Raw genomic sequence first — 25,650 nt, 5'->3', positions numbered from 1 at the left:
GTAACTGCTTTGTACCAAGCTCTATACCAGGTATTTTAGTGAATATAAACTTAAATGGCACATGGTTGAAAATAGGACAAGACATTATTAGAATTTACATAGCATGGCAAGAAAAGTGCCGGTGGTACAGCGGGGAGAGTGATGTATCAAGTGGAGGAAAGGCAGGACATATTTTATTTAGGAGATGTCATTTGAGATGGGCATTGAAGGGTAGGTAGTATTTTGACAAACTGATTTGAGAGGGAGAGAACATTCCAAGCATGAGCAAAGGTGTTTGGCAAAATACAAGTTTTGGTTCAGTTTGGGTAGAGTACGTATGTAGGGCAGCAGTAGGAAATAAGAACGGGGAAATATATTACGATCATAATCATGGAGGGCCTTAATGGAATATTTCCTTGAATATTTCATTTTTAAAGTAGGATGAGTAAAGAAAGTGAATTCCATTGTTTATTACAATTTCATGTATAGTTCCTGATGTCTGGAATATTTCCTTTTTTTGAAATTTGGATTTATTTTCATTAATTTGATGTCATTTCAGGTCCAAGAAAAAGAGTCTGAATCTACCATTAAATATGACTCCAGCCCAGATTTTCCAGGAAAAACTGCAGTGCTTTTTAGGGCAGCCAGCTTCTTTGGAAGGGAAAAATGAAATAGTTTCAAAATATAAACAGTTTACAGGTGTGTTACCTATGTAAGGTCTGACACATGTATCAAGCTAATATAAACCTTATGGTATTTTTAAAACCTTGTATGTATCTACAAATGTATTCATACTTTGAAATAAACCTATCAAAAATAAAAGTATGGTATTTATACTTAATCATGGGAACATCCAAAACTAATGCCAGGTCAAAACATAGGAGTTAATAACTGTGAATGGTTTTCTGATTTTCCAGACCTACCTGTATACTAATTGTATTTTGCTATATATGAATCATTTCTTTTGCAGCCATAGAATCACAGAATCTCAAACCTGAAAGGTTACTTAGAAGTGATTTAGTTCAACTCTTACCTAGTGCATAAATCATAGTCTTTTTTTTTTAATTTGAAAAGTTCAAAGTGGTATTACAGAATGAAAAATAATATAATATGTGTATTACACTTACCTACCTAGGAATTCTATAAAATTTGTCTGTTTTAGAGATGGAGAAATTTTTTTAAAAAGTAACGAAATGAGTTAAAGTCATATATTTAATGAAAAACCAGGACAACTGTGAGGCCCTTGTGTTTTTATTAGTGCTTTCCTCCATTAAGAAGTGAGGCTTCTAACTCTAGATTCCTATGACTTATAACTGTTCTTTCTTGAGAGAACCCATAATACTTGGACCCTTGACTGTAAAACTTTCTTTGATAATTCTCTGTCCAGTTCCTTTTTTAAAAAAATTAATGAAAAGATAATGTTATTACATAAAAGTTGGATTTAGGAAAAAGGGGCTAAAAAAATCTCCAAACTGAACTTCCAGTTCTGGCAGTATGTTGTTTTAGATGATCTCCCACAATAAATACATGAATAAAATGTGTTTTAGATAAAATACAAAAACTATCCATTTAAAGGCCATACTTTCCGGGCTGAGCCCGTGGCGCACTCGGTAGAGTGCTGCGCTGGGAGCGCGGCGACGCTCCCGCCGCGGGTTCGGATCCCATATAGGAATGACCGGTGCACTCACTGGCTGAGTGCCGGTCACGAAAAAACGACAAAAAAAAAAAAAAAAAAAGGCCATACTTTCCGGAAAGTATGGGAAATTTCTGGAGGTCAGAAAGAGTAAATAAAAACTCAAAGGATTCCACTTTGAGGTATTACCCAAGAGAAATGAAAACAGGCCCACCCCAGAATTCATACATGAATGTTCACAGTGTTACTGGACCAGATATGCCAGGTCCTTGGGACTCAGAGTCATAGAAATGAACACTGAACCCACTCTATGGTTGAGCAAGCAAGGGTTATTGAGAGAGAGCTCGTGCACAAGGGAGCCAACACAGAAGGGAAGTGTTGCTCTCTAAGCATTTAGTGTGAGGGTTTTTTAAAGCCAAAAAGTGGGGTGAGGGGCTTGGGAAAGGTGAGGACTCTGGTGTCATGATTGGGGTTAGCTGGTCACAAGGCATTCTGTTTTCATCCTGAGCAGGTGGGAGCTGATGGTTATCCTCCTCTGCCAGGGCATCATTGTCCTCTTGATGCCTGTAAAAGAATGCTTACACAAAGGGGTAACAGCAACCTTGGGTAATGACATGTTTGTGGGAAGGGGCTTATTTTTAATCCCTGCCCTCCCTGGTGTTTCCTGGAATAAGATGTGGCCTGTTGCCCCTGGGACCTCTGCTGTATTTCTGACACGTAGTCTACTGCTGGGTTCTTGGTGTAGACAACAAAATGGAGTCTGTCCTGTTAGCCCTATCCTTAATCCTGCCTCAGTAGGAGCTGTTTCATAATAGCCAAAAATTGAAAACACCCCAAATGTTCATGAACAAGTGAATGGATAAATGAATTATAATGTATCTGTAAAATGGTATAATAAATAATAAAGAGGAGCAAACTACTGATAATTTGACAACAGGGATGAATTGCAGAACCATTATGCTATATGAAGAAGTCAGAAACAAGGATTACATACTGTGCGATTCCATTTATGTGGCATTCTATAAAAAACTACAGGTGCAGGAAACAGATCAGTGGTTGCCTGGGCTAACGGGGGAATTGACTGCAAAGGGGCATAAGAGAACTTCTTGGTGTGATGGAAATGTTCTTATAGGCCTGTATAGATGTGATAAAGTTCATTGAACTATGTACTTTGAAAAGGGTGAATTTTATTGTATGTAAATTTTGCCTCAATAAACCTGATTTAAAAACAAAAAGTTCAGGCTGACCAGTTAGCTCACTTGGTTAGACCGTGGTGCTGATAACACCAAGGTCAAGGGTTCTTATCCCCTTACCACTGGCCACCAGAACAAACAAACAAAAAGCAAAAACAAAAAAAACTTTAAAAACAAAAAACTCAATAGATGGTTAAAATTATTAGACCAGTTTGAGCCAATTAGTGAACTGGAAGATGAATCTGAGCGCTTGCGCGCATGTGTGCGCACGCGCGTTCTCTATGCACAAAATATATATATAGAAATAAAGATCTACACGAAATACATAGAGAAATGTAAAGAGTTGAAAAATACGAATGAGAAGCTTTGTAGCATATGGAATGGAAAGATACAACGTGTATATTATTCAGGGTTCTCTAGAGAGACAGAATCAATAGAATATGTTATAATTAATTATATGAGAGGGATTTATTGGGGGAATTAGCTCACATGGCTATGAAGAAAAGTCCCACGATAGGCCGTCTATAAACCATATGCGGGTAGCGTGGCTCAGTCCAAGTTCAAAGGCCTCAAAACCAGGGAAGCTGATGGTGTCCTTGGTGTAAGTTCTGGAACCCAAAAGCTGAAGACTCTCAAGCTCTGATGTCCACAGACAAGAGAGAAGAGTGTATCCCAGCTCCAGGGGATCAAGAGAGACCTTCACCTCTTTCCTCTGTCTTTTGTTCTCTCAGGACCTCCAGCAGATTGGATGGTTCCCACCCACACTGAGGGTGGGTCTTTCCCACCCAGGCAACTCAGACTCTCATACTAATCTCTGCTGGAAACACCCTCATGGACACACCTGAAAAGATTGCTTTACCAGGTTTCTCAGCATTCCTTCATCTAACCAAGCTGACACCTAGAATTAACCTTCACAATGTGTCTAATAGGAATTCCAGTATATCTGCACCAAATCTGGATAGCAGCTACCTCTGGGGGAGAGAGGAAATGGAATGTGATTGGTACTCAAGAAACTTCAGTTATATTTGTAATCTTTTTAAAAATCTAAATTGAAAATAGCAAAAATGTCAATATCAGACAGGATGAGAAGCTAGTACATGAGTGTCATATATTCTGTACTTTACAGTATGCTTAAAATATTTCATAATAGAAAAAACCCTAAGTCTCCAGTTCTGCCACCTGCTTCTTGCATTTTGCCTTCTGGGACGTGTCCATCTATATACAGATATTTAACATAGTTGAAGCCATACTACATGTACAATTTTGTATTTTTCTGTTTTCTTAACTTCATAAGTCATTTTTATTAACTTTTATTATCGTAAAAGTACTATCATGGACTACTAATAAAAGGAAAAAAATTACTTTCCCAGTGCCTTCATATAATGTTGTATATTATTTTGGTGTCTTTCTTGACATTCTTTTCCCCATTAACATATTTTAAATTATTAATTATTATGTTTTGACTCAGGTCTGTGTTCTAAGAATATTTTAATTTTATAGTTGTTACTACAATATCTCATATAATTCTGGAAAAAAGTCTCATATTCTGATTGCCTGCAATCTTAAAGTAATGGGATAATTCATAAATTTGTGTAAGTTTGGACAATTTGCACGTCAAGCAATATGTTCATTCTTGACAATTTTTTGAGATTTGAAATTTTATTCTACAAAATAGGATAAGTTTAATACAAATTTTAACTATTTTGCCAAATTTTATATTTGATAGATCCCATTGAAGAGGAAGATGCAAATCTGCTATTTGGTTCAGTGCAAGAAGTACTGAAAGCAGCAGTTATGGCTGATGCAGATATTCTTTCAGAGACATTTCAGCTTCTGATAGACTCTGCCAAGGACTTCAGTAAGAGACTGTGGGGCTTGGTTCCGGTAGGCTTGTATCTTCCAGCTCCTCCATTATATTGTCCCCAGCCAGCTATTCTTAGTGAAGTAAGCATTATTCTTTTAATTAATTTGAAGTTGGTTTTGTCAAGTTTTTTTAAACAATTTGATAATAATCATGTTAAAAAACACAAGCTCTGGAGACAGATTTCCAGATCCCAGCTTTGCTGTTTACTAATTACATAATCTTAGGTTACATACTAAACTGCTGTTTAAGCTTCTTTACCTATAAAATGCAAATGATGATAGTATCTCTCATAGTATTTATTGTGAGGAATAAATGAGATATCCTGTAAAAGCTTCTAGCTCAGGACCTGGGATACATAGTAAGCATTCAATAAATGTTAAAAATATAGTAATAATATGGCAAAATTAGGTATTTCTCAATATCCAGATTTTTTTTAAAAAGTCGTTTGTTTAGGGTAATCAAATAATGAATGTCAGAATTAGAAGCTGTACATTATTTCAGTCTTTTATTCATCTCAGTGTCTTTGCTTTTCTTGAAAGACGTACTTTGATTTTACTTTGACTTGAAAAGTCATTTTTTTGCACTATTCAATTGATAGTCCCATCTTAAAGAATTTTTTTTTTTTAAAGGATGGTCCCATTTTATAAGTAGAAATACTATATTCCTCTCAGCAACTTTTCCTCTGCTCTTATTAAAAATCATAACATTACCATTAGCTGGTTTTAAGATTGAAAAGTGTTACTGTAAATTATTTACATTTAGATTTTTAAAATATTTAGTTAATGCTTTGAAGTGATTCTTTAATACTTTGTTTCAGTGTTAGTAACTCTTCTCTGTATCTAGTTTTCTCTTTACCTCCCATTTGTTATATTTAGAGTTATGTTTCAACAGGTTAAAAATATTTCACATGTTGATATTACAAATGTATTATATTATAAATGGAAGGAATAAATAGTCCATGGCATTTCTCAATAATTTATCTTTCCTCTCACTTCTAAGTCTTCAGTATATTGGCTTAGAAATTAGAAATAGCATTTATGTATTTTTGGGTATTCTATGCTGATATTAGTTTGAGTGGTTACTATCCTTAGTAGTGCTTCATTTTATTATTTTTTATTAAAATAGTCCTCAGTGGTAGGATTTCTCCTAAATGTCACTGTATATCAGTTAGGACCCCTTGTGTTACAAGTAATAAAAAACTTAGTTAAGGGCCAAGCCCGTGGCGCACTTGGTAGAGTGCTGCGCTGGGAGCGTGGCAACGCTCCCGCCGCGGGTTCGGATCCTATATAGGACTGACCAGTGCACTCACTGGCTGAGTGCCGGTCACGAAAAAACGACAAAAAAAAAAAAAAAAAAAAAAAACTTAGTTAAAATGGTTTAAACAGTAAAGGCATTTATTGGCTCACATCATTGAGAAGCTCAGCGGTAGGTCAGGCTTCTGATGCAGTTATTTACCGAAGACGTGGGCTCTTTCTTTCTCTCTAGTTCATTTTCTAAGGTGTTATCTTCATCTGAAGGTTAGTTCTCTTTTTGGGTGCAGGGTGGCTGCCAGCAGCTTCTAAGGAGGTCTTTCCCATGTCTACAGGGAGAGGGAAGGGGAAAAAGAAAAGCAGCAAAATGATTTCTGTCCCAACATTCTAAACAAGAGTCCTGAGATTCACTCTTACTAGACTGGCTTAGGTCACATGCCGTTCCTTTAATCAGCCACTTTGCCTAGGGCTAATGCAAGGTACTGCTGTAGGTCCTTCCCTGGAAGCTGGGGATGTGGGATCAGCTTGCCCTGAATCATGGGCTGTGTAGAAGGGGGCAAATGCACAAATAAAAATTGAGGACTATTTAGAAGTGGGCAGGGCAGAAGGATGTTGGGGAAAGCAAATGTTTACAGTACTCACTTTGTCTCACTCTCTGGTAAGGTACTCTTTTGCTACTGGTTCGAATAGCATTTACTCAAACATCTACTGGGTTCTAACATATGTTGGATGTTATTCTGTGCACTATGATAATACAAAGTTGAATGATAAGGCCCTTGCTCTTGGGAGCTCTCAGTACATTGGGAAACATATGAAAATCAGTACAGAATAAATTGTTAAAAGCCATAATGGAAGTGTGAGCAAAGTGCTGTCATAGCACAGAGGGGGAGGGCTTCACTGAGAAGGTGACACTGAATATAAGTAGGATTTTTCCAAGCAGAGGAAGGGAAAAGGCATTCTCCTTAGAAGGAGCTGTCTGTAACATCCCACCAGTGGAGATCAGGAGTGGTGGGCTTTAACTGTTCTAGGGGAGGACTTGGAAGTAGGGTCAACTTTGCCCTTTGCATTGTTTGAGGGGAGAGAAATATATCTTTGACACTAGAAATAGCTATAGTTGAAATCTCAGAGCCCGTGCCTCAGAATTTCCTTTATAAATCTCTAGTTTGAGAAGCACTGAATATCATTAGCCTGACTTTATTTCACTTCAGCATTTTAAATGTCCTTATTAGCAACTAAAATTGATTTATTTTCCTCAGGAAGATGGTGATGATCTTCTTTTAAAGGCTGAAAAAGATATTCGTCAAAAGGTGTCTGGAATCCTTCAGCGTGTTCTCTTGCTCTTCCGGGCAGCTCGGTGTTCTTTCCCTGCAGCACAGTGGTACATCTTGCAGCTGAGATGGGCGAGAAAAGTCATGCAAAAGGTATGGGAGTGTCTTAGTCATTTATGTGCTGTGTTAAACAACTTAAATATACTAACATTTATGATCCTGACATTTCTCCATGAAGTCCTACCCTATAAATCTACAAGTTTCAAGTTTATTTATAATAAGAAACCTAGACTGACCAGGTTCTTTTCGCTGAAAGGTAAGGACTCTGAACTGGGTCTCTAGCTTAGTCCCTTCCTGTCTGGCAACAGATAGTGTAGTCTAGTCAGTTAATTCCAAGGAATTACAGTTACTTCCCCCCCCCCCCCCCCCACAATAACTGATGATTTAAACTCAGTTCAGGGATTTCCCCCACTTCTCCCTGAGGTGTTTATGTTCCATCAGGGTGTCTGTGGGTTCAAAGCATGGAAAAATAGAGTTATTTCTTGGCTATTTCCTTTCAGTAGTCTCCACTAATTAGGGTCCCCTTGCTATCTTCTGAGATATGCAATTCGGTATGATTATGAGGCTGACATCTCCTTGTATACTGACTTCAGCTGAGCTGTAGCTGCATTCTTACCTGATCTCCAGCTGGATGAGATATCTGGTGTGTCTCTTTATCCAGCTGCAAATCCTTTGTAGGTCTGCTGTCTCTGAAATGTGGAAATAAATTTTATCACCTCCAAATATCTTTAATTCAGCTTGATTAAGATTAAATTTTAAATAAGAATCTACAACTTTTTTTAGTAGGAACCTTTAGAGAGACTTCAAGACAGTTGAAAATTAACATTTTTTAGAGAGAAAGTTTGTGAAATTTGCATGCAGCTACCATAAAATTATAAGTTAAAACTGTTACTTGTTCTGTATCTTTGTCATCACAATGGAGACAGAAAGTAGATTAGTGCTTGCCAGGGGCTAGGGAGAGGGGGTAAATGGGAAGTGACTGCTAATAGTTTTCTTTTGGGGGTGATGAAAATGTTCTGGAATTAGATAGTGGTGACAGTTGCCTAACTTTGTGAATATACTAAAAACCACTGAATTGTACACTTTTAATTTTTTTTGGTGGCTGGCCAGTATAGGGGTTCAAACTCTGGACCTTGGTGTTATAATACTGTATTCTAACCAGCTGAGCTACCTGGCCAGTCCTGAATTGTACACTTTTAAAAGGTTAATTTTGTGGTATTTGAATTATATCTCAATTAAAAAAATGGTGCTGAAATAAAGATTCTGTGTTGTATTAGTTTTCTATTTCTACCCTAAAAACTTACTGCAAATTTAGCAGATTACAACAATACCACTTTATTATCTCAAGTTTTGGCACATCAGATGTCTAGGCACAGTGTGGCTCAGCTGGGTCTCTGCGTACAGTCTCCTGAGGCCAGTCACAGTAGCAGAAGGGCTGCTTTCCTTTCTGGAGGTTGTAGGGGAAAATACATTTCCAGGCTTGTTCAGGTTGTTGGCAGAATTCAGTTCCATGTGGCTAAGGTCTCCCGTATCTTTGCTGGTTTTACTTCTCTACCTCTTAGTACCATCTGGCTAGTAAATGTCATTAAGATATTTGACAGAAAGTCTGTGATCAGCAGGCTTACAAGGGGATTTGATGAGCTCATGTCTTTCTGAAAGTGACTAGTAGAGGGACAAAATAGATTACAAGCCAGCTGGTAATTCTTCCAGGTTTATGTCTCTTAGATTCCTTTTCTTTTATCTGTAATGGCCTCTCCTCCTTTTTTAAAAAAATTCTTGATTTGTTAGAGAATCTGGGTAGTTTGTCCTGTACTGTGTTCTAGATTTGTCTGATTGTTTCCTAATTTCGTGTTATTTAACTTACTCCTCTTTCCTTTCATTTCCTCTAAACTGGTAATTAATTTACACTCATCGAGGTGGAGAGAAGATTTGATTAGATTCAGGCTCAAATTTTCTTAGAAATAGATCCTTCATAAGTGCTGTGTACTGTTGCACCATATCACCTGGCACACGTGTCTGTTTATTTTACTTTTTTGGGGCGGGTTGTGTCACACCATATATCAACTACCCAAATAACCCTTCACCTAATTTAGCATTTATTGATGATCCTTGCATAGAGTCATTATTTTATTAGGGGTTGCCAAATAGTGACTTTCTGTCATATATAGATTTGTTTTTAAAAAGTAATGTATGTAGACATAGTTTTCTTTATTTGTTTTTAGGTAGTACACATAGTTTTATTTTGGATGAGATTTAGATAGTTAAATTTCTTTATTATGCCTGTGAGGAAAGCCAGGGACAAAGCCAGAATTAAGTTCTTTTTATGTAGGCAAAACTGAGTGACAAGAGAGTATAAATGATTTAGTTTTCTCTTTTAAGGTATAATCTAGTGAACTTCTTGAATTAAATTTGTGAGCTAAGTTTCTGAAAGTACAGCTGATTTCAGGGGTATTTTATAGTAGAGGAACCATGCTGTGTTTTTGTTCTGCATCTTACTTGCTTTGTTCTTTTACAGTTTCCTTAAAAAATGATTTACAGCACTAATAATTAACTTATTGATTGCATCATTCTTTACTTTCAGATTCGAATGAAAGCATCACTTCCTTCATTGAGTCCTTTCCCTCAGTCGTTACTTAATTACTGTAAAGGAGGTGTAGCATTCTTTAGACCTGGACCAACTGGAGACCACAAGCTTGATGAAGTTTTCATTAGAGCAATAGGTTTGTCCAAAATGAACTGCTTGTGTGGAAATTAGGCTTAAACGTCAATAATGATATGTTTTTCATTTGATTGGGAAAAGTTTGTAAACTATCGACTCTTTAAAGTATAGTATGTTCCATTATATTTTACTTGCTGTATACAAGTAAGTACTGAATTTTAGCACCATGTATATACATTTATTAAATGTGTGGTATGGGCTGAGCCCGTGGCGCACTCGGGAGAGTGCGGTGCTGGGAGCACAGCGACGCTCCCGCCGCGGGTTCGGATCCTATATAAGAATGGCCGGTGCACTCACTGGCTGAGTACTGGTCACGAAAAAAGACAAACAAACAAAAAAAAAAAAAGTATGGTATTAAATTAGGGATTTATTATATAAAACAAATAGTGACAATTATGACATTGTCATTGCTTCATTATTTACATTTGGAATTTTAGCACTTAAGAATGCCTTTCTGTTGTCATTTTCTTGCACTTAGGATATGCTGCCAATCATTGTTAAGTGGAGAGGCTTTGAACCTTTCAGTATTGACTTACCAATTTTCTTTCCTGCTTTCCTAACTTAAAATACCCCACCTAAGCTTTTTTCCATTTTATAAACTTTCATGTCTATTAATTTTAGTGACTTTTATTAACGTACATATTATAATTTACTTCAGTTGTTATATATTAAGTTGCCTCTGGCACATCAATTTCTTTTTTATATTTTGAAATATTTCTTTAGGAGAGATACTTAGAAGTGGAATTGCTGGATTAATGAATATGCCTATTTTATATCTTCTGAAATATGTCAGATTTTGTAATTCCTTCAGATTAATGGGTGAAAAAATGATAGTTTTATATTATGTATATTTTGATTAGTTATATTGAACATTTAGTTTACTTTGTATTTCCTCTTATAAATTAATTTCCTGTTTGTGGTCTATGTCTAGTTATCTGCATAACAAGTTTAAAAAGACTTACCTGTAAAACTTTAGATATCATTCTACTCTTCCTTAATACTTAATTCTTATCAATTTGTACCTGTAAAACTTTAGATATCATTCTACTCTTCCTTAATACTTAATTCTTATCAATTTCATTTATATTAAGCTGGACATATCTCCAGATTTTGATTAAAATGTTCCTTTTTAATTCACTCACTCTTAGTACTCATGGTAATGTCCTGGGGTTCAGACTGTTTTTCCAATTGTAATGGCATTAAAATCCTTTTTGATTGTTTCTCTTGGCTGTCATGAGCTTGGTTTCATAGACTTTTCATTGGCCTGAGCAAAAAAAAGACCAGGCAGATGTTACCTGGAAATGTATGTGCAATCTTATTTCATTTCTTAAAAATCTGGATCTATAACCAATGAGTTAAATTCACAACAATCTCAGTTAAAAGATTTTTGTCCATAATAGAATATAGTCCTTTGAAGTGATTTAAATAAAGATTTGAACATTTATTTATAATATTTTAGTTTGACCCTAAAAAAGATCCACTATTTAATTATTCTTTTGCTTGATTCGGTCTCTTGTTGAGTCATGATTTGGCTAGATTAAAAAGTACCTTTCCTAGTTTATCTAAAATAATGGCTTTCAGACTTTTTGGAAGCTTTTTATTGTAGAAAATTTAAACAAAAGTAAAGATAATATAATGAGCTCTCAAGTAGCTATCACCCATCTGTAATAACTGTAAACACATGAAAGCAAATCTGGGACATCATATGATTTCTCCCATAAATACTTTGATATATGTCGTTAACAGATAAGGAATTTTTTAAACCATGATTCTATTATCATGGCTGACAAAGTTAATAGAAATTCTTGAATATTATATTATCTATTCTGTATTTACATTTACTTGATTATCACAAAAATGTCTTTTTTACAGTTTTTTTTTTCAAATCTAGACCCAAACAAGGTCCTGCTCATATTACATTTTGGTGTGTAAGTCTCTCTTAATCTATACAAGTGTCCCTCCCATTTATTTTCATGCCATTTATTTGTTGAGGAAACCAGATCATTTGTCTATAGAGTCTCTTTCATTCTGGTTTCAGTCGATTGCATCTTTTTTGTATTCAAACTTTTTGACAGGATTTACAAGAAGATACAGATTTTACATCAAGGCATTGTATACACACAGTCATACGAAACTGATATAGAAATGTAATGAACTATCCATACTCTTACTATGTGCAATGTACTTTTGATATTTTCTATTCTATTTTTAAAAAATGTTTGGGATGCAGTGACTTATTTTACAGCCTAATAATTAGTAATAGATTGTAATCCACAGTTAGAAAAACACAGATGTATCCAAGGATTTTTGATGAGTAGCTTCTTAATATGTTGCTGCACTCTCTTGCTGATGCTTGGCCTTAGTTCTGGTTCAGCGTGTCTGTGAAATACAAAGCTGCGAAACACATCCTTCAGTAGTGGTGCCTGTCTCAAAAGATTGGGCCATGCTCCCCTGCTAGGACCTATAAGAATCTGGTGTGTGGGATGGGAGGTGGTGTGAAAATGCCCTTAGGGGATCCTGATAGTTCCCTTGGGGGCATGTACTCACCATCTCCCCATCCCTTGACTTTGGGGTAGGTAGATAGGATTTGTAGAAGACCTTTCTGCTCAGTTTCTATAATGTCAGTTTCTATAATTAAGTAGCTTCTAAAGAAAATGAAAATATCACTAATACAAAAGTCAGTTTGCTGTAAAAATAAGACTTAATTAAAAAAATTAAAAATTAAGGCTTAAATGAATGAATGACTGTTAAATTTTAGGGGATTTACCTTTCTCCTTCCATAGGAAAAGATCCTATTAACCACAGAACAGTAGAGTAGAGAAGATGGGCTTACTTAGCTGGTCACACCTTAGTTATAATAAAGGAAATTAAGATGAGCAGAGCAGTGAAAACTTGGTTTGCTAACTGGATTGTGAATCCTTACATTGTGTATAATTAAATCTTGATGCTCCATACAACAGAATTCTGTATTGGCAATAAAAAGGCTTAGAATGTTTACATTACACCATCATGAAAAGATTTTCAAGATATATTAGATGAAAAAAAGACAGTTGGAAAGCAGCACACATAGTATTATTTTATATATCTTTGTGTATTTGCATTGCTTTTAATAAAGACTTTTTTCATATTGGGAATTATGTTTTTAGTATTAAAAAATTTTAAACAAATGCATATCAATAAGTGATTTTCCAAACAAATCAACTATACAATAAAGAACTATGAGTAATGGCTTTGAAAAATATCCACAATATACTATGAAGTTGTAAAGCAAGTAAACTAATAGTAAATAGAGTAAGTTATTTACTCTATAAATATGTTTTCAATATTTTCATGCAGCTAATATACATGAAATATTCTAGAATAATATGCTTAAAAATTCTGGAAGGATATCTATGACTTTTACAAGGAGTTTATAATGAGCATGTGTTTCTTTTATAATCAACAAAACAAAATATTTATTTTGAAAAATAAAAACCAGCAAAAGTGGAGTTGTTATAATATTAATGTACATACTTATATAGTTTTCTTTAATATTTGTATTCCTGCTTTAGGTTGCTTCAGAGAACTTTGTGCTTTGTGTTGGATGCTGCATATCCGTGATAAGTTATCCCATAGTTGCAGGCAATATCAGAAAGCAAGAGAAAATGTGAGGGGAGAAAAGGTATTTACCAACAGAAGAATAAGAAAAATGAACAAATGTTACTTGGAAAATTATTGCTTAATAGAAGATTTTACTGTTTGTAGCAAACTCATTCTGGTCTATCCATCTAAACTGAAAAGGAAATGAATTTTTTCAATATCCATTTAGGACTTCGAAGTGGAGTTTGATTCTTGTATGGTTGAGCACTGTCTCAGTGCGGTGGAATGGGCTTATAGAATGCTACCTTTTTGTCGGTTTTTTAATATTGAAGAACTTATTCAGGATATAATTTTGAGCCTTATTGGAGAACTGCCACCAATCAGAAAGGTAATGTGATTGTAGTAGAAAATAAACTAAATCAGAATCAGAGACTTTACAGGATTTTTATTTTAATTAAGAATGATGTTGCCTTTCTGTGTCTGGCTTATAATTCACTAGCATTAATATCCTCCAGGTTTAGAAAGACATACTGTATGATCTCACTTTTGTGTGGAATCTAAAGAAGTTGAACTCACAGAAGCAGAGAGTAGAATGGTGGTTGTCAGGGTCAATATGTGTGATGGAAATGGGGAGATGTTGGTAAAAGGGCACGAACTTTCAGTTATAAGATGAATAAGTCCTGGGGATCTAATGTACAGCATGGTGGCTATAGTGAATAATGTTGTATTGATTACCTGAAATTTGATAAGAGAGGAGATTTTAAGTGTCTTCACCAAACATGTGCATAAACACACACACACACACACACACACACACACACAAAATGGTGACTGTGTGTGGTGATGGATGTGTTAACTGTGGTTATGAGCACACAGTGTATGTGTGTATCAAATCATCATATTGTGTACCCTGAATATACACAATTTTTATTTGTATGTTAAATATTTTCAAATTAAAAAAAAGAAGGAAGTTGATGCTGAACTCCCATCCACAGACTCATGCTCAAAGAAAGGCTTTGGCCTGACATTAAAAGACTAGCAATAAATATGCATTTATGTTTTGAGTTAAAATAAAATGTTTGAGGAGTGAAAAGGAAAAAAAAAACCAGAATGATGTTACTCATAAAACTTTAAAAATTTTTTCTGAAGGTAGCAGAAATTTTGGTGAAAGCATTTCCCAATCCTGAGGACATAAAGGTTCCTTTAAGAGAAAAATATCACTCTCTTCAACAGAGACTCAGACCCTGTGTTGTGAAAGGTATTATTTGTTATTTCTCAGATATCTAATAGATAAGTTGCTGACGATTCTCTTTATTTTGAAAGCATATATTTTCTGTTGCTTATGTATCTATATATTTCTGCCTTTCTCTAGAGATAGGAGTATGAGAAGGTAGAAGCACTTCCCTCTTGCAAAACTAATTCTGTTGCTTTGGAACCAGATGGAGCTGACTTCAGGTCATGGCTCTGTCAGTAACTGTGACCAAGTTGCTCAGTCTTTCTGAGCCTCGTTTCCTTATTTGTAAAATGGGTATATTATTATCTTCTTTATAAATGTGTATTGAAAGAGGATTAAATAAGATATGTTTCAGTACGATCCTCTCAGATTAAAAAAAGATGTAAAATGAGCATATACTGCTTCGGATATTGCAGGTATTTATTAAAAACTAGTATTCTTCCTTTCCCTTTATGGTTATTTATGCTTCTAATTTTATCATATATGTTCAGGATGACCTTGTAGATTTTTTTTATTGTGGTAAAATATATATAACATAATATTTACCATTTTAACCATTTTAAGTGTACTATTCAGTGGCATTAAGTGCATTCACAATGTAATGGAAATTTTTAAAGAATTCAAATTATTCTGTGTTTTAGAACTATAACCCAGTATTTAAGTCTAGTTATGTCCTGTGATTGCATATTATTGCATTAATATACTTATATTGTATTTGTGATTTATATTTTTCTTAATACTTTTTTGATATCCTGTAAAATGTCCTATTTATATATTAATAATGTTTAAAAATTTTTCTAGTCAGTCTTGAAAAACTTCCCTTGCTTTTGTTTCCCATTACTTGTAGTAATAAAGGTGTCCTTGTTTCTTTGACTAAAATTATACTTATTTTCTCTTATTCTCTCACTCTGTGGAGAGTAAGAATAAGAAATTAGTTATTCTTATTAGAATTATCTTTTTTTTTTTTTTTTTTAAAGATGACCGGTAAGGGGATCTTAACCCTTGGCTTGGTGTTGTCAGCACCACGCTCACCATGCTCACCACACTCAATCAGTGAGTGAACCGGCCACCCCTGTATAGGATCCGAACCCGTGGCCTTGGTGTTACCTGCACCACACTCTCCCAAGTGAGCCACGGGCCGTCCCTATCCTTCTGATTTTTGAAATAGTTAAATGATTCATAAATTTTCTTTTTCCAGGACACCATTTTTATTTTTATTTATTATTTTTAGGATTCCGGGTTCTGTTCCTTTTATTATTCTTTAATAGACCTTCTTTAGCTTCTGCAGTTCTACTTTAAAATATGGACCATAGCTTTCTAGCGAATACTGAAGAGAACATTATCTGTAAGAATGTGAAGTAAGCCTTAGTCATCAGTTAGCTTTCATGTCCCCAGGAAGGATCAGAATTGGGTTCCCTTATGTTGAATTGAAATATTTTAATAAATCATATGACCTTTTGCTTTTTTCTTTCTAGGTCCCCAGACTGAGGAAATGTCTGTTATCATGCATTCTATCCATAAAGTGAGGGTGAAAGCCCTAAAACGTGTGCAGAGAAATATAGGTTCTTTTGAAATGAATATATGGGAACCAATTGAAGAAGAAAAACCAGATGAGGCCCCAGGTTTTGACAGGTTTTCCCTGGGAACTACTTTGAGTAGAAGTACACCCACTGAACAGGGGAATTCTCTGGTTCACAGTGATGCAGATACAGCTGATACGTTCTCTGAAGCTTTGTCGGTTGAAGAAAAAAGGGTACATTCCTATCAAAGGTACAACTGAGATCTCTTAATAACAAGCATTCACTTCCTTTGGAAAAAAATGTTTTCAATATTTTTATGCAATTGATTAGCTGATTGCTAATCCCAGTAACCCTCTCTGATTATACTATTAACTGTATAAACAATAAATGCTACCTTCCCTACTCACAAGGATATTAAGAGTATAGAATGAGACTGTACATTTGAAAATCCATTTTAAATATTATTGAGATATGAAATAATTTTGCTATGTGAAATTATAAAATCAAATGAGTAGATAAAATTCTGGAAGTCACTGAAAAAGACTTTAGTTCTTTTAGTAACCTTTATATTTAAATAGTTTGAGAATATTGGGTTAGCCATATTCTTTTTAAGGGTTTCCAGGGAAGAAGTTGCACATTCTTCTTTGAAACTTGTTCATAAATTGTTGGGGGATTCTTGCTTATCATCTCAACCTCTGTTACTGTAATTTAAGCTGATTTTTTTTCTTTATAATTCCAGTATCTGCAATGCATTTTATACTTCTCATGAGTTAAAGACTGTATAATCAACAGTAATCTTGCTTAAGTGAAATAATCACATTTACTTCAAACATCTGCTTAAAACATATCTAATATTTTAAATTATGTGCTTGTTTCACAAAACAAGTATGCTTAAATGTTAGCGTGGGAATACCCTGAAGGCTGCTTATTGTGCATTCTCAATAGGAGATGTGATGACTTCAGCCCAGGTACTTAACACCTCTTATGGAGGGAACTAAGCATCTGTGTTCTCCCCTAAGGACCAGATTGAAAAGAAACAGACTTAATGGTTAGAGTGCAGTCTTGTAACATCAAGGTCAAGGGTTCAGATCCCCATACTGGCCAGCTGCCGATAAGTAAATAGATAGATTGGTAGATAGATAGATAGATAGATAGATAGATAGATAGATAGATAGATAGATAGATAGATAGATAGATAGATAGATAGATAGACAGACAGAACCACTTGCTTAAAAAAAGAGAAACATATTTAAATGTAATTGTGGTTGGCAGCAGGTGCCTGCCCAGCAGTTCATAGCAGCTAAAAGTGCTTAGAAAAAGTTCCCAACTTTTTTGTGGTAAAACAAAAAAGGGCAGTCGTGCTTGTTGCATGTAGTATGTGGGGAGCCAAAAGGGGCAGACGCAGGAGAAAGACAAGAAACCCTAAATTAAGGTTTGTGACTTGTGATTTTTTATTCACTTTGTATTCCAAAATTCTGATCTGTTAGAGGACCGTTATTTTACTCCCTGAAAAAACATTCATGTTTTATAGTAAATTTCTGTGAACACATTTTTATCTCTTTTGAATACAAATTTTCATACTTTTGATACTAATGTGTTATACTTTTACTCTTTGACTTTGTAGAATTTTCCGCTCTTGAGAACACTTAGAAATCATTCAGTCCAAGCCCCTCATTTGAAAGATAGGTAATTGAGGCACAAAAAAAAGTATCCAGTTTAATCAGTGGAGAGAATTTTTAATGTCAGTTCTAAGATCAGTTTTAGTGATTAAGTGATCTTTAATTTTGTCTTTTTCATTTTTTTTTTTCCTGTAGAAATGCTTCAAATCACATGGAATTAACATCGACTGGAAAGCCCAGTGATAAAAAGAAAATATATAATCAGAAAGAAAACCCTGAAAAGAAAGATCGTGAAAAGTTATTACAAAATGCCCTTCCCGTAGTAGGTGTTTGGGAATTTGAACGTGATGATGATGAATATATTAAATTCCTTGATCTCTTCTTGAGTTACGTTCTTGAAAGAGACCTGCTTAGTTCCAGGGATCCTGGCATTCCATTTCTAACGAGCTTTTCTGGACAGCTTAGAGAACATGAACTTAATTCTTTACTTTTTGATGTGCATACAACACTGAAACGACGTCAGGGCGGAACCAAAAGCCAGAATGTGTTTAGAGCTGGCTCTTGCTTTGTTGTTGCTTCTGAGTCATATGAATCTGAAAAATCATCCTCTTTAAATGATGAATGTGCCACAAATTTAGAAAACCAGGCACTTTCAGCTTCAGTACTGGTTAATCAAGGGATCAGACCTTTTTTAGAGAACTCTTTGAATGAAGTGAATAAAAATGAAGGAAAGAGTGGATTGTTTGATTTAAAACAAAAGTCCATTTACAGAAAACAAGGTGACAATCGAGAGAAACCTCTAACCCAGAGATCATCAAACCACATTTTTTGGACTCCCAAGTCCATTAAAACTAGAAGATGTATTTTCACAGCAATTCAGTGTAATGATATTAACCCTCAAGAAGATCTTCCTCTAGCACTGAATAACACATTTGGCAGTGTAGGAAGACTGCTGGAATGGATGATAAGATGGTCTGATAGAAGACTACTCTGTGATTCTGGTGTAAGTGAGTCATCCTGTGAGTACAGTCCAGTAATTCGGGTAAAGACCACTACAGCTGCCATTCTTACATCGTTATGGCTTTTGAAACAACCCTATTTTGCTACATATAAGGCAAAAAATGACATTATTAAGGTAAGCACATCAATTGTTTATTACATACAAATGAAAACTCTCATTTCAGACAAAAACTACATTTATATTTTTCCATATCTTGAAGAATCACTGAGTAATGGAAAATTAATGACAATGTTTATTTATAATCTGTTATAACCTAATGATTTTTTTTCCTTTAAGCAATTTCTTTTTAAGAATAGTGAAGGTGAAAGTGCTTTCAGAGAGGCTGTGAGGTTTTGCAGTTTTATGTGTGTTTATAAAAATAAAAAGGGAAAGAGATAATTGTGATATTACAAGTGGTATTACATTTATATTTTTCTTTCTAGTTTCATTTGAAAAAGGACTGGATAGCTGTCCAGTTTTTATTACTAGTATCTCATTAAATGCATTATAGGGGCATTTTTCCTTATACTCTCAGGCCAGAAGATGTTGGAGAACCAAACTTAAAAAGTCCAGTGGGCGTCCGTAGAGGAGATAGTGCTTATTAGCTATTCTTTTCTTTTCTCTAGTCAATGGCAAGTGCCTTCATTCTAAAATAGTTTATTCTAGATTGAACGGTGTAAATGTGTATGTGTGTGTGTATGAGAGAGAGAGAGAGAGAGAGAGAGAGAGAGAATGTTTTATTTTGAAGTATTGCGTTTTTTTCTCTTTTTTCCGAGATCAATTTCAGTTATCCTAAAGTATACAGTTTATATGATACTGTGATATAATACATCATCCTTGAAATTTGTATTTCTAGATAGTGCGTATGGGAATTTCTAAGTGAGACAAAAGTACTTTGTACCTGTACTTTTAGCTGCTTATATTTTTGTTTGCTGTGTCATTTTGAAAGAACCACTAAATGTCTTCATAATAGCAAAGAGAATGAAGTGAGAACATTATATTTTTACAGCCATTGTTTTGTGGCCCTAAAACAATGATGATATATCTTACAAATTTGTAAGGGTGATTTCTTTTTTTATGATGGCTGGCTGGTACAGGATGATTTCTTTTGAATACTGTCTAGGTGGTCAGATTTGCTTTTTCCAGGTAGAATAAAGACTCATCACTTTTGCTTCAGCAATACTGAATTGTAGAAATGCAGTAAATACTTGAGAAATGAACATGAGAATCATGAGAAGTTCTTTAGAAAGTATGAATAATTTTTAAAAATGGTGAAAAATAATGGGTTCAATTATGAATATTAAATATATAAATGGTTTGTTTTAGGTGCTAGATAATCATTACACTGGGCCTCAGATGGGACCCAATATTGAGAGGGAGAGTGAAACAGATGCTGGCTGTTCAGTTGCACTGGCAACTCAAGGTGGGACTGAGGAACGAAATGATCAGAATGGATATTGTCAAAGTATCTTCAAGTAAGTTGCTGATTATACCCTCCTTTTCAATAGAAGATACCTGGTTTGATGATGTCTGGGGCTTACAGGAAAGAATTGAACCTTTGATATTAAAGGAATGAACATTTCTTTGAACTAGAGCAACAGGAAGTGAGCTTTCTGAACTGCTTTAACAATTCCAGCTTGTATCTTCTGAGAGAGGAGCTAATTCAGCCTGAGAGATCCCTTTATTATATTAATTTACTTTCCACGTCAGAGGAAGTTGAGCTAATCCTTTTATCCCTTTTCACATATGAAGCAATACTAGGAGTAATATATCTTTGAATACTAAGGCAAAAGCCCTTATAGTATGAAGATTTTTTTGTGAGGTGAGGCTGGTTATTTTAGTTAAGTTGAAATTATTCTAATCTTTTAAGTAAATAAAAACTAGGATTTCAGTCATTCATTGAAGAACCTTTTACTGAACTTCTGCTATGTACCAGAAATAGTTTGAAAAAAAAGTGTTTATGTTTTAGTCCATTTTGTGTTGCTGTAACAGAATACCTGAAACTGGGTAATTTATAAAGAAGAGAGGTTTATTTGGCTTACGATTCTGGGACAGCTGCATCTGGCACGGGCCTCAGGCTGTTTCTACTTATGGCGGAAAGTGGCAGCCAGCCAGCAGGTACAAACAGATCACATGGCGAGAGGAAGCAAGAGAGAGAGAGAGAACGTGCCAGGGTCTTTTTAAGCAATGAGCTCTCGTGGGAACTAATTGAGAGAGAACTCACTCATTAATCCCTCCTCCCCCAGGGAGAGCATTAATCCATTCATGAGGGATCTGCCCCCATGACTCAATCAGTTTCCAACACTGCCACATTGGAGATCAAATTTCCACATGAGTTTTGGAGGGGACAACACATCCAAACTCCATCAGTTTATAAATATGAAAACAAAGTTCATTCTTTGAGTTGTAATTATATTTGCTGCATTTTCTTATTTATTTATTTATTTAAAATATTCATGAGATACAAAGCTGATTGTCCCCCCTCCTGCCCATGATGTGGGGGCCAGGTTCATATTGGGGGCATACCCATTACCAGAAATTACTTTTGTACCCTTTGTCCCCTTCCAATTATCCCCCAACCTCCCTCCCCTTCCCCCCCTCCCCTCAACTCCAATTTGTAGCCCTAGGAATGTTCCCTCCCTCTGTTGAATCAGGGCACTACTGTGTTCTTTCTTTCCTGTCTTCCTTTCTCTCTTAGTTCCCACACATGAGTGAGCACGAGGTATTTATCCCTCTGTGCTTTGCTTGTTTCACTCAACATAAGTTTCTCCAGATTCATCTATGTTGTTGCAAATGGGAGTATTTTATTCTTTTTTATGGCAGAGTAGTATTCCATAGTGTATATATACCAAAGTTTCCTTATCCAATCATCTATTAATGGACATTTAGGTTGGTTCCATGTCTTGGCTATTGTAAACAGAGCTGCAATAAACGTGGGAGTGCAGGTATCTCCTTGACATGATGATTTCCATTCTTTTGGATATATAGAAGAGGAATTGCTGGATCATATGGAAGATCTATATGTAGTTGTTTGAGAAACCTCGAAATCGTTTTCCAAAGTGGTTGACCTAATTTACATTCCCACCAACAGTGCAGTAGTGTTCCCTTCTCTCCACACCCTCTCCAGCATTTGTTATTTACCATCTTTTTGATCATAGCCAGTCTAACTGGAGTGAGGTGGTATCTCAATGTGGTTTTAATTTGCATTTCCCTGATGACTAGTGATGTTGAGCATTTTTTCATGTATCTGTTGGCCATCTGTATGTCTTCCTTTGAAAAATGTCTATTCAGTTCCTTTGCCCATTTTTTAATTGGGTCATTTATTTTTTTGCTGTACAATTGCTTGAGTTCTATGTATTTTCTGGATATTAGTCTCTTGTTGGATGCATAGTTGGCAAAAATTTTCTTCCACTCTGTAGGTTGTCTTTTCACTCTGTTGATTGTTTCTTTTGCTGTGCAGAAACTTTTTAGTTCGATATAGTCCCATTTGTTTATTTTTTCTTTTGCTGCTTGTGCTTTTGGGCTCATGTTCATAAAGTCTGTGCCCTAACCTAACTGCTGAAGTGTTTCACCTATATTTTCCCTTAGTAATTTTACAGTTTCGGGTCTTATACCTAGGTCTTTAATCCATTTTGAGTTGATTTTAGTGTATGATGAGAGATGCATACTTAGTTTCATTCTTCTGCATATGGATATCCAGTTTTCCCAGCACCCCTTGTTGAAGAGGCAATCTTTTCCCCAGTGTAGATTTTTGTTGCCTTTGTCTAATATCAGATGGCTATAAGCCTGAGGAGTGATTTCTGGGTTCTCTATTCTATTCCATTGGTCTGAATGTCTATTTTTGTACCAGTACCATGCTGTTTTGGGTACAACAGCTTTGTAGTATAATATGAAGTCAGGCAGAGTTATGCCTCTGGCTTTGTTTTTTTTTTGCTCAGGATTGCTTTGGCTATTTGGGGTCTTTTGTTTTTCCATATGAAAGGTAAGATTGTTCTTTCCATTTCTGTGAAGAATGTCATTGGTATTTTGATGGGGATTGCACTGAATCTGTAGAACGCTTTGGATAGTATAGACATTTTCACTATGTTAATTCTTCCAATCCAAGAGCATGGAATACCTTTCAATCTTTTTGTGTCTTCTTTAATTTCTTTCAGAAGAAGTTTATAATTCTCATTATAGAGGTCTTTAACCTCCTTAGTCAAATTGATCCCTAGGTATTGTATTTTTTTGGTGACAATGTAAATGGGCTTACTTTTTTTGTTTCTCTTTCTGTTAATTCATCATTTGAGTATATAAATGCTACTGATATCTGGGTATTTATTTTGTATCCTGCAACATTACTGAAGTTATTAACCAGCTCTAGGAGTTTTTTGATAGTCTTTAGGTTTTTCTGTATATAGTATCATCTCATCTGCAAATAGGGAAGGTTTGACTTCATCTTCTCCAATCTGGATTCTCTTTATTTCTTTCTCTTGCCTGATTGCTCTACCTAGTACCTCCAGTACTATGTTGAATAGAAGTGGTGAGAGTGGATATCCTTGTCTTCTTCCTGTCCTTAAGGGGAAGGCCTTCAGTTTTTCCCCATTCAGAGTAATACTGGCAGTGGGCTTGTCATAAATGGCTTTTATTGTGTTAAGATGTTTTCCTTCTATACCTAATTTGTTGAGAGTCTTTATCATGAAGGAATGTTGAATTTTGTCAAATGCTTTTTCAGCATCTATTGAGATAATCATATGGTCTTTGTCCATTTTCAACATTAGAATGCCAAGTGAAGCAAAAAATCCTGAAATAAGAGAAATCAATGATATTATTTCCATCACTCATAATACTGAAAAAGAATTCATAAATATTGATGAAGATCTTTTAGAAGTAGAAACATATACACAGAAGGAAATGGATATACACATATCAGACTGTGAAGGTCAGTACATTTCAATGATCTTTTTCTTTGGCTTTATTAATTTGATAAATGGTATCTGAGATAACTTATTTAGTCTTATATTTAAGTTAGTATGTTTATAATAGCCTAAGACCAAAAATTAAAAGAGAATGTAATATTTATGAAGTATTGAATGTATTAACCTGTAACCTTGATTTTTAATAAAACCAAGATGATCTAACATATTTTTATGTTGGTAGCTCTTTTACAATTATTGGGCCTCTTGTCCTGCTTATGTAATGTTTATGGGTCTCCTGATTTCTGTGAACCAACTCTGTGAACCTCTTGCTGGCAGGCTTTCTTAAAACAGAAACTCTCAGAACTTTATGGAGTTATACATACTGATATAAGCCCTTTCAAGGCTCATCTGAGATTTACTTGATGAAAAGGGAATCATTTCCAGATGTTTTTAAAAAATATTTTTGTAAGGAGGATAGAAAATGTTTGTCATTATATTTGTTTCCTGTAGTATTCCCTGAATCGTCTAAAAAGTCAGTAGACTTTTTCAAATGGTCAATTTTCTCTTCCTCTTTTGTTTCCCTCTAGAAGATGCCAAAGGACCTGTTGAAAGTCTCAAAAGTCCCAATATAGCCATTTGCATGCTGACTTTACCACAGCAGTTAGAAGAAGTAAGCTGATAAATAGTGGATAAAATTATTTGCTTTTATTTTGTCTAGTATTTAAATTATACATATGTGTTTTTATTTGTCATTATTATATACATCAGAGTGAGGCTATTACCTCTTAAAAAGTGCATTATGGATTGTATAACAAAGCCATGCCATGCAGCATTTTTCTTTCACTGAAGTTCTACTATTAGTAACATGTCCAGTAATTTCAGGCAATGAAATTTTCATTTCATAAACTGCTTTAACAATTAATCAAGAGTGGTGAAGGTGTTCTTTATTTAGAAAGTGTAATTCAGCTGTAGTATTTAGTTTTTGTACATATGTGCACTTTTTTTCTTATTTGTTTTCTCAGAACTCTATACACCGAATTTCCAGGTGGGACATAGACATTTCCAATTATTGTAACAATTCTTTTAGAAAGGATTGGTTTTTCTTGATTTTCTAGTTTTTTTCATATAGTATTTAATAGCCATGCAGTGATGGGTGTAATTTACAGGGTTAGTCCGCTGACATCATCTTGTCTTTGTATCTTAACATGCTCAAACTGGGTGATGGGGCCAAAGGCAATTCACACAGTATAAAGATATGGTCATATTGGAACTGCGCCTACATTTTAGTGTGTGATTTCTCACTTGCTTTGAGACTGTTGTTACTCTTGGCAAATGGCTAATGTGAAACTCTGAATTACCTAAGACAGTAATACCTATTTGTTTTACCTCTTTCCTTTTTGGGTACTGTTTCAATAGCATTCCACAGAAAAGGTTTGTTGTCCAAGGGAAGAACCATTAGAGACAAATAGGGAGAAGAAATCAACTGAACAGAAAGGGTAAGGGCAAAAAAGTACAGAAATGATTATAACCGACTTGCTTACCTCAGTGAAGCTTTCAGCTTTTTTTCCTTATAATTTATAGTACATATTTTATGATGGAATTGTGTTTCTAGTGAAATTGTAACTTTAATTTATAGCTGTGTGGAAAAATGATTTTTGGCAATATTATACTTCTAATAAGTCTTAATAGAGTGAAATAAATAATGTTGTCTAAAACGACTTGTTCTGTCATAACTATCAGCCTTATCAAAATAAAATACTGCTGTAAATAGACCAAAGTTTATTTTGCTGCTAATTAGGAACCACCTTTCCATACTGATTCCATTTTTATTGAA

General features: G+C 35.0%; 1 protein-coding gene across 1 annotated transcript in view; it reads left to right on the top strand.

Moving 5' to 3' along the window:
• CPLANE1 (ciliogenesis and planar polarity effector complex subunit 1) overlaps positions 1–25,650 on the top strand; it is a 117,015-nt gene that overhangs the window by 25,070 nt on the left and 66,295 nt on the right. The window contains 14 exon segments of the mRNA XM_063086134.1: positions 539–678; positions 4,532–4,749; positions 7,176–7,340; positions 9,829–9,967; positions 13,518–13,627; positions 13,775–13,933; positions 14,695–14,803; positions 16,255–16,549; positions 18,114–19,053; positions 20,245–20,393; positions 21,034–21,036; positions 23,679–23,839; positions 24,404–24,486; positions 25,233–25,312. Coding sequence (XP_062942204.1) covers positions 539–678; positions 4,532–4,749; positions 7,176–7,340; positions 9,829–9,967; positions 13,518–13,627; positions 13,775–13,933; positions 14,695–14,803; positions 16,255–16,549; positions 18,114–19,053; positions 20,245–20,393; positions 21,034–21,036; positions 23,679–23,839; positions 24,404–24,486; positions 25,233–25,312 — 2,751 coding nt within the window.

The sequence above is a fragment of the Cynocephalus volans genome, chromosome 2, assembly GCF_027409185.1.
Source record: "Cynocephalus volans isolate mCynVol1 chromosome 2, mCynVol1.pri, whole genome shotgun sequence".
Taxonomy (NCBI): Eukaryota; Metazoa; Chordata; class Mammalia; order Dermoptera; family Cynocephalidae; genus Cynocephalus; species Cynocephalus volans.
The sequence above is the reverse complement of the archived record's forward strand: the minus strand, read 5'-3'. Positions and strand labels throughout refer to the sequence as shown.